The sequence below is a fragment of the Gavialis gangeticus genome, unplaced genomic scaffold, assembly GCF_001723915.1.
Source record: "Gavialis gangeticus isolate Ggan-Ray unplaced genomic scaffold, GavGan_comp1, whole genome shotgun sequence".
Taxonomy (NCBI): Eukaryota; Metazoa; Chordata; order Crocodylia; family Gavialidae; genus Gavialis; species Gavialis gangeticus.
Genome location: NW_017729018.1, coordinates 15,282,722 through 15,292,466, shown reverse-complemented (window position 1 = coordinate 15,292,466; position 9,745 = coordinate 15,282,722). Strand labels below are relative to the sequence as shown.

At 44.9% G+C, this 9,745-nt stretch overlaps 1 protein-coding gene across 1 annotated transcript in view; it reads left to right on the top strand.

The window, feature by feature from the left end:
• TPM4 (tropomyosin 4) overlaps positions 1-9,745 on the top strand; it is a 28,901-nt gene that overhangs the window by 5,756 nt on the left and 13,400 nt on the right. The window contains exons 2-3 of the mRNA XM_019513690.1: positions 3,168-3,293; positions 7,368-7,501. Of these exons, the coding sequence (XP_019369235.1) occupies positions 3,168-3,293; positions 7,368-7,501 (260 nt within the window). The remainder of the gene's footprint in view (positions 1-3,167; positions 3,294-7,367; positions 7,502-9,745) is intronic.

Genomic DNA, 9,745 nt, shown 5'->3' with positions numbered 1-9,745 from the left:
ATAAGGAAAATGTGGAGAATACTGTAATAAGAGTATTAAGTTGCAAAATCTTGATGGTGAGAAAGCAGGATAATACTGCCAGGGATTTTTCCCCACTCACCAACTTTATTTTGAATATTTTCACAATATATTTAAACACATGCAGGAGTTATAGCCTGGTAGCTCTTCTTGCTTGTTCAGCTGCTTCAATTTGTAACTCAGCAAAGCCTTGAACTGTTCAATGTGTTATGGATAGACAGTTCCTTTTCTTCCGAGTCCCACATAACTTCCATGGGTATGCAACTCCCGGGAAGGACCAAATCTTTAGGGTCTAATACTAAAGGATGGCACAGATACCTGAAGAGGAGTTTCTGCCCCCCTTCCCCTTTGCATATCTAAGTGACTGTTGCTTATTAGCCAGAATCTAAATACCCCTGACTTCTAGAGCCAAGTTACCTTGAGCTCAGACACTAGAGGGTACTGCAACATTTTTGTTTTCAGAATAATCAGAAATACCTAACCCTAGCCTAACAGCTAAACAGAAATAAGAAAAGTTGCAACTTCAGTGCTTTCAAGATCAATTCTACAACTACTTCACATTCCAAAATATTTTGATACTACAAGAGGCAGAAACATCAATCATATTCCTACTTTTGACAAAGAATAAGGAGCCCCCTCTTTAATGCAATGAAGAGTGAATAAATATATGCAAGGTTAATACTGTACTTTTTTCCCAAATACATGGCAGCATTTATGAAGCGGACACCACTTTTGGTTTCATTACTGTAGTCCAAACCATCCCTAAACAGGCATATGGGATCCTTAAATACCCTGTTTCCTTGTATATAAACCTGCATGTTTTTCGCCAAAACCAACTGGTGAAAATTAGGGTGTGCATTATGTGAGAGAGAGGATTTCCCCATTAGTCTGGAAACTTTGACGTGGCAGAGGGGTGGTGGCAGTCTAGATTGCCATAACTCCACCCCCTTCTACCCCACCAAATACCCAGGCCCGTGAGGAGCACCCTCCCCTTCCCCCTCTCCTGCCTGAGTGCACTGGGTTGCTCTGCAGTCAGACCCAGCAAACAGCCCCTCCTTGGCAAAGGCATGTGAATATATTCATCCTCTTCTGATTCCCTGCTTGCAAGCGATCACTGAAGAGCTACCTTGTTGCAGAAGGGGACATTATCATTAGTAACATCCTACTTTGTACTCAAAGAGTTCAGGAGAGATCTTTGATAGCCTTGCACCAAAAACAGCAGCACTGAGTTCCAACAGTACAGACAATGTAATGGGGGTGGAAAAAATAGGCAAAGGATGCCCAGAACAAACCACGGGATTTACCCAAGCTCCAATTTTCATATTTTTTGAATCACCTGGGTGTCTTTTTATTGCTATTTTCTCCTCTCTGTTGCTCTTCAATGTTAGCACAGCAAAAAAGTTTTATAAAATTAAGCGTGTTAATAAGGAATTATGGGTTTAAACAATGTAGAATAATTCCAAAAAACTGATTCCATTTCTGACTCTAATTTTGGCCCTTGTTCCAGTGGGTTACAGGTAAAGACACAATCTTTTTCTAATTGGTCAGACCACTTTGTCGGTATTAGGAAAGATCAATGTCAAACTTTTAAATCAGTTCCGATACGGTGGTTCCTAAATATATGTTGATAACTCTTGTATCCAATTTCCTCAAAGTGTGTTTCTCTGCTCTAGTCTGGTGCAGGTTCTTGGTGCACATTCCCTCTGAATGCGAATATATTTTGATATTTAGGCTGAATTTCTAGAACCTCAGACAGCAAAAAAAAAAAAAAAAACACACACACTTCAAAACACACGGAGCAAGACAATAGGAGGAAAAAATTCCAAAGAGTGCAGAGCTTGTTCTCTTCATTTATCTATCTCCTAAGAATTTAATTTGGTAGCTAGTATATCCACCGCTAATTCTTCATTCATATTTATTATCAGCTACATTAAATGTTATTAGATTACAAAAGTCAATAACTCGAGCACGAGGAAATGCCAAAATTAAAAGTTGCCAATGCAAAGATAGAGAGATGTACAGATGCAACATGCCAAAACATGCATTAAAAGGCCAGCCACCCTAGAGTGAAGACATTATCCAAAAAAGCACTAAAGGAGGACACAGACGTAAAATGAATTGTAACTAACTGGTTTAATACACTATCAGTCTAAAAAAGAACAAGCAAGAAAAACCCAACTATCTTTCCCTCAACCCTGCCCGAAAATAACTTAATATAAAAATACATTTAAAAAAGACACTGAAACAGAAGTGATACAAGTTCAGTGACAGATCAGACGGGCTGCAGACCCCATCACTTCTTTGTGATACGCTTGCTCCCATGTGATTTGTCACCAGTCTCCTAGCAGGATATAAATAGCTTCTTTTTGTAGGATACAATAAGGATTTATATGGTATGGTAGAGAGTGAACAATGAGATAAGATGGAATTCATGCCATGCCTAACCCTCCTTCCCTCAAAACATCATATATGAACTTGGTTCAAGCCAGTGTCTCGGTAAAAATAAACCTATGATATCTGTTAATACTGCTTCCCTTAGGAGCAAAACGCTGATGGAGGTCATTCTTAAGAGAATGTCTCAGAACATCCCATATAGACCAAAAATAAATGATAAAAGTTTGAAGGTACATGATACTAGTGGGGTGGGTTGGGTGGAGGAATTGTACCTCAGGAACCTGTTGTGGAAACAGCTTCCAAATCAACATACTAAGGCAACTGCCTTCCTGCTTATGCTGCAACTATGGCTACTCCCCTATTCCAGGAACTGCACTGATGGACTTGCTTCTGTGAAAAGTGACACCGAACAGTAAGTGAAAGCCATGACAACACTGTACACAAGGCTTCGGACGATTTCTGTAGCAGGGCTGAAATCCACTTAGCCACATGGATAGAGTCTGGCTTCAGAACTGCACCATGTGGATCTCAGCTAGCGACACAACGAGCTAACTTGGCTTTAATTAACAGACATTACTCAGGAACTTTGAACAATTCATGAATAAAAACTGCTCCACAACATCAGTTTAAAAACATCTTGGGCATCTTAATATGATCTACAAGTAGGAGTACAAAGACGTTTTAGCTACCTCATATCTAGAAAACGGTACATCCTATGTCAAAATGCTCACAATTTATCTTTCCCGTCTTGAAAGGTAGAAGATGAGCTAATGGCCCTGCAGAAGAAGTTGAAAGGAACTGAAGATGAATTGGACAAATACTCAGAAGCTCTTAAAGATGCCCAGGAAAAACTGGAGCAGACTGAAAAGAAGGCAACAGATGTAAGTAGAAACAAATAATTAAGGTTTGTAACTAGAATGCTGTACTTTGAAACACAAATTAGCACATTATTGTTATGGTCAAGTACAAGTTAATCTACTACAGTCACCTGAACAAAAGAGCACAAATCAGACTATGTTTCAGACACACTTCTCCCCCACAATATGCACATGTCTGTTGACCAGCAGCTAGATCTAGCACATAACTATCCCAAGACCAGGTTTGCCCCAGAGGGATCTCAGAGGCAAGCTTTAGAGTCAGCTACTGAATTCACCAAACCCTACACGGCGAGTGGCACAGGGAACAAGATCAGTGCTTCTCAGGATGGCCACGTGCCATAACCCACTCAAAGAAATACCACACAAGGTCCCTACAATTGGTGTCCTCCCCACATCTAAAGGCTTGCACCCTTGTTTTCTTCAGTCACAACCAAAGGGAAAGCTCATCTGCAGAGGTCCTGGTGGGAACCCAGAACAGGTCGATGAGGGGGAGGGGAGAATCAGGCACCGAGGTGGACACACTAGAGCTGGAGCAAGTGTTGCTGCATTGAACCCTGAGCAACTCTTCCCTGAAGGCAGTGGTTCTGGAAAACCCAAGGAAGGCCTCCTGGACATTGCATCTCCCATGGGGAAGATCCCTTGAGGTTCAAGGGAGGGCAACTTTGCCAAACGATCTGCAGGAGACATCGCTCCAGGGAGGCAGAACACAGGAAGCCAGGTCACTCCCTAGGGGTCCACACAGAGGGTGCCCCTGGCTATCTGCTGGGTTGTTGGTATGCAGGGGGAGGCTCCTGCAGGTCTGGAATAAGGACCCCTGCTCCACTTCTTTTGCCAGCTGCCCCTGCCATGGGATGCCATCCCCAGGTACTGAGGTCACCAACCCACTAAGAGCGGTGGGTCCAGGACAGCAGGGAAGCCAAGGACGTGCAGTAGTCTTGTGTCCCATCCCATCTCCACCATGCTCATGACCCTCGTGTTCTCTCTGGAGCGAAAGATCCAGTGTCTCCAGCAGCAGAGAGACTAGGTGGAAGATTGCGCACAGGCTCCGCTCCAGGACCTGCGGGAGAAACCAAGACCCTGCAACAGGTCCCTGGCTGCCCACCCCACCCCGCTGCTGGGATTCTCTTCATAGAATTGTAGAAGTCGAGTCAGAAGGGACCTCACAGATCTTCAAGTCCGACCCCCTGCCTGGGCAGGAGAAAAAACTGGGCTCAAATGATCCCAGCTAGGTAGGCATCAAGCCTCCTCTTAAAGACCCCCAGGTCTCTTGCTACCTTTGATGTCTGCATCAGCACCCTGTGCAGCTCGCAGGGGAATTACTTCCTCCAGCAACCTTCACACCTGCCCTGGCATCCCAGTTCAGAATCACTGCTATAGATTTAGGCACTAGCTTCACTTCAGTATCTTTCTGTTATTTTAGCACAAATGCAGCCAATGAGTTACTCCACAAAGGATTTTCCTTATAAAAGTATGGAAAGCTTTAAAAAGAGAGAGTTAAGCAGTCTCTTCTTCCAAATTATTTCCTAGCCACATTAAAAATGAATTAAAAAAGGAAAGATGCTTAGAATCTGACTTCATTAAGCTACAACCACAAATTAAATGGGCTATAGCTCAGGCTGATTTTGATGCCCGTTTTCTAAAGTGGCTATTATAGGAAGTCAGCCAATTGAAATCACTGCAGAGATGATTAAAAAACTCGTAATTTAGGGGGAAAAAAATGTAGGGTCAGAACTGCACTGGGGAAAGGAGACACTTGAATTTCTACTGTATCAGCACAGTAAAGGAACAAAATGTGCACGGGCCCCTAAGATGTGCAATGACCAAAGGCCTGGATTTACAGCAAGTCAGTCATTGCAGGTATTATACAGAAATACAGTGCAATAAAACTCCCGAACGCATCAGTTTTGTCCCTGTGCATCCTGTCCTCAAGGGGAATGGTTAAAAAAAAAAAAAAAAAAAGTTTTCTGAAACTTGGCATTGAACTGAGGATCAGATTTGAGTGGGCCTAAGCACTAGTTAGATCAGCCATAACTATATTTCAAACTTAGCACCACAGGAATCAGTTGAGCACCCCCACCCCCTCTATTTTTATATGAATAGGTTTCACTTAGAAAGAATGTGTGGAAAAAGAATAAATTTAATTATCTCTCTACATAAGCCTTTGCAAGACTACTCTAACCACTATCTGCTACCTTGCTTAATTTAGTTCTTCAAAGTGAGTCTGAAGGTGTAGTTTCAACTACCTCCAAGCTGGTAAACATTGTTAGACTATCCGAATACATGCTGCACCTTAACATGTATTCCCAGTTTAAGCCAACTCTCCCAATTATATACTTACCATATCATTTTTGCTTGGTTCTTAATTATTAAATAAATATGCGGGCATATTAAAGTATAAATGTTGACTTACCACACCCAAAATTCAAAGCTAAACCATACCAATCTGACTTGCATTTGAGAAATGCAACTTTGTGAGTGGAGAATACTTTCGCAAAGTGGCAAGTCAGAAGAGATGCATGTTAGCCAGTTGTGAAACATGAGCATTATCTGACCCCCTAAACACCAGCGTAGGAACAGGTTATTTCAGACATCATCAACAATCAAGGTTGCAAGAGGTCTGCTTCATTTGTACACGGTAAGAAGGATACTGACAGAACTGTCATCTCCCTGCGTATTAAACTCCTCATCCTAACAGATTCCCCAACCTGTATTCCATCTTGCCCCAACCACCTAATTCTTAGAAGGCTGGAGGTGGCAGTAGAAGGCGTCAAGTGGAATTACTTCATCTGTGTACCATTTATTCAACACAGAGTGGTAACTCTGCTGGTGATGCACAAATCGTCCTCTAGACAATCAAAAGCACAAAAACAGTGGGCGGTTTATGAATTTAGATGACCATGTAATGAACAGGAATGGCTTGAAATAATTACATTTCAATGGTAAACCACTTGAGGCAAGAGTTAGGATCCTCGATTAGATTATCAGCGTAACACAGATGTAGACACTTTGGATCTAGAAATTTTAAGGTATTTTAAACTTCCAACTCCAGCCAGATTTCTACATATTGAATCTGTGTAGCACCATTAGCCTCATAGACACTAAGGCTGGAAGGGAACTTGGAAGATTGTAGAGTCCAGCCCCCTGCCCCAGGGGCAGGAAGTCAGCAGGGATCCCAGCAAAACAACATCCAAATGTCTCTTGAAGGCGTTCAAAATAGGTGCTTGAACCACCTCCAGCAGCACTCTATTCCAGACCTTGGGGGCTCGGACAGTAAAGAAGTTCTTATGTCCAGCCTGAAACGGTCACGGAGCAGTTTGTGACCGGTCGACTTTGTCATTCCTTGGGGCGCTCTGGCGAACAGACATTCCCCCAGATCCTGGTGAGTGCCCCGCTAAACTTATAGGTGCCTGCCAGATCACCCGAGCCTGCGCTCTTCCAGGCTGAAGAGTCCCGTGGCTCTCAGCCTCTCATTGTAAGGTCTGTTTTCCTGACCTCTGATCATGCGCGTGGCTCTCCTCTGCACTCTCTCAAGCTTCTCCACATCCTTTTTGAACTGTGGAGCCCAAAACTGGATGCAGTACTCCAGCTGCGGCCTCACCGAGGCCAAGTACAATGGGAGAATGACGTCCTGGGATTTGCCTGAGAAGCATCTATGGATGCAAGCCAGCGTTTTGCTCACTTTGGTAGCTGCGGCACCACACTGAAGGCTCATGTTCATCTTGTGGTCAGTCATGACCCCCGAGTCCCTTTCATCCATAGTGCTAGCAATTAACTTGTTTATGGTTGTTCTTCTTGTCCCTTCCCACTGAGACCTAATGGCTAATTTCATTGAAGGATTGATTAGAAAGAGGAAAGTTGGTGTGTAATTAATATAAAACACTCTATTACCATGGCATTTTGATAATTATATATTTAAATAAAAGTAGGTCCAGACCTAGAGTTCCTTGCATGTAAGAAGCAAGCAAAACAAAACAAAAAGCCCTTTTATTTTAAAGAAATTAGTTGCATGAAATTTGCATTTTTAATGGGTAAGACGTTTGCTGGCCTTTAAAAAAAATTGTTGATTGGTGTATTTAGGCTGAAGGTGAAGTGGCAGCTTTGAACAGACGCATCCAACTAGTGGAGGAGGAGTTGGATCGTGCCCAAGAACGCTTGGCCACAGCCCTGCAGAAGCTGGAGGAGGCAGAAAAAGCAGCTGATGAGAGCGAGAGGTAGGCTTTGAAAATACAGTGTAGATGGGTGACTTACTTGAGTCAAGCAAGGTATTTTCTTAGGTATATAGAATTTACAAACTTGGAACACTGAAATTCTCTGACCCCCGCCCCCCCAACAATACTTGTGTGTGTTTAATTCTAGAATTGCAAGAAATAACGAGCCACAAATACATAACCGGACTGAAAAAAGGCTTGTCTAGCGCTTCCTTCTGCCTCATCCGAAGAGGGTCAAAAAAGCTTACTGCCCTTCATACAGCATCCAGGAGCTTGCTTTGCAGTAGCCAGAATTCAGAGGCTGAATTCTCCTTCATATTTCCTAATTTTTCTGCCATAACCAGTTGCATCCCTGTCCCATCCTTCTTTAGCAAATTCGAGAATCTCTGCTGAGCTTACCTCAAAAGCCTTACGTGCAAAAAATGAACCTAAAAAATAACTCACATCATAAGCAACACTGCTGCAATTCAAGAGAATATGTCACCGAACAACACACTGTTAACAAGCTTGGAAACGTCAGCCTGAGGTTGCATGTGGTTCTGATGCCAGCTTCAAACACTCAGCAGGACACTTTAAGAATCTATAATAGATTTATTCTGTCCGTCTCGAGCACTCTGACTTGTAGTCTCAGCAGCCAGTCACAATGCTTACTGAAACAACCAGAGTGCTCCAAACAGATAGAATAAGCATGTTATGGAAGATCCTTAGGCATGTCAAACAGATATGCAGGCAAGTCAGAGCTAGGATGAAGCACCAGGCCCCCCCAGCCATGGAGCGGACAGGCTCCGCCAAAGGGAAAAGTGGTGAGCCCAAAGCCCCACCCCCAAAGCCGGCCTGCCTCTCCCATGGCTATTGCACCCTGAGCTCCAGGGGGCCCTGGTGCTTCCCTCTGCAGCAGCGACACCCCCTGGGACCACCCAGGCAGGGTGCCAGTGGGTGAGTGCTGCGGGGGGGCGATGCAGCACTGTCACCGCAGAGGAAAGCACCAGGATCCCCCACAGCTTAGGGGCTGCACGACCCAATGGCAGCTCGCTCCACAGCCACGGGACACCCAGGTAGGCTCTTGGGGGGGGACCCAAAAAACAACTCCCCCCCAGCAGAGCCTGCCCATGCAAGCTGCCACTGCATCGCACAGCCCCCGAGCTATGGAGGGGGCCCACTGCTTCTCTCTGCAGCAGCAGTGCCCCCCAGGGCTTCCTGCCCGGGCAGGGTGCTAGATGCATGTGTGCAGCCCCAGCTTGCAGGCAGCACCTGCACGATCCAACAGTGCACGGGGTGCGGGAAGCTCGGGCTTGGCAGGCTTCCAGCACCCCGTGCACCGTCCCCACTGCCTGAGACCGCCCAGGAATGGGCTGGCCGCCCCAGGAAGGTGGCAGGAGGCAACTGGGTGTGCTGGCAGCCAGAGAAGGAAGTGGTGACGGTGCATGGGGCACTGGAAACCCACCAAGCCCAAGCTTCTCTGAGTATGCCTGGGCTTCCAGTGCCTTTAGAGCAATTAAACACTAAAAGGGTGTCCTCAAGTATATAAGGGCCCTCTTATTCTATGCCAGTAAACAAGTCACAAGCTCTCTTGACAAAATACCTGTTTATATTCCTAAGCCTGTGTTTACACACGGACAGCTTTATGTAGCCTTTTCAAGGGAGAAGTTTTGATTCCGTTAAAGTATCCAGTCAAAGGATAACTAAACATCCTGTATTTAAAGAAATAGTTTTGCAATAAAAATTTAGTCGCAAATGTTTTGCAGGTTTCAGCTAGTTATCTTCATTTATCTATAAATAGTACCAGTGACTTATTTTAGACCTGGATCCAATGCTCATTGAAATCCATGACCACAACTTTACATGGACCTGAACTGAGATAATTAGTCTTTTAAATTATAAATGTGTATTATACGCATCTACAGTAGAACAATGCATCTCCGCACCTTGTCATGCATCTCGAGCAGGTCCAAGGAGCTGATCTTCCCCCCCATACGTGACACTGGTCAGGCCACAGTTGGAGTACTGCGTCCAGTTCTGGGCGCCGCACTTCAGGAGGGATGTGGACAACATGGAGAGGGTCCACAGGAGGCCACTCGCGTGATCGGGGGCAGCAGGGCAGGCCCTACGAAGAGAGGCTGCGGGACCTGAACCTGTTCAGCCTCCACAAGAGAAGGCTGAGGGGGGACCTGGTGGCCTGTTACAAACTAGTCAGGGGGGACCAGCAGGCACTGGGGGAATCCCTGTTCCCCCGAGCACTCCCAGGAG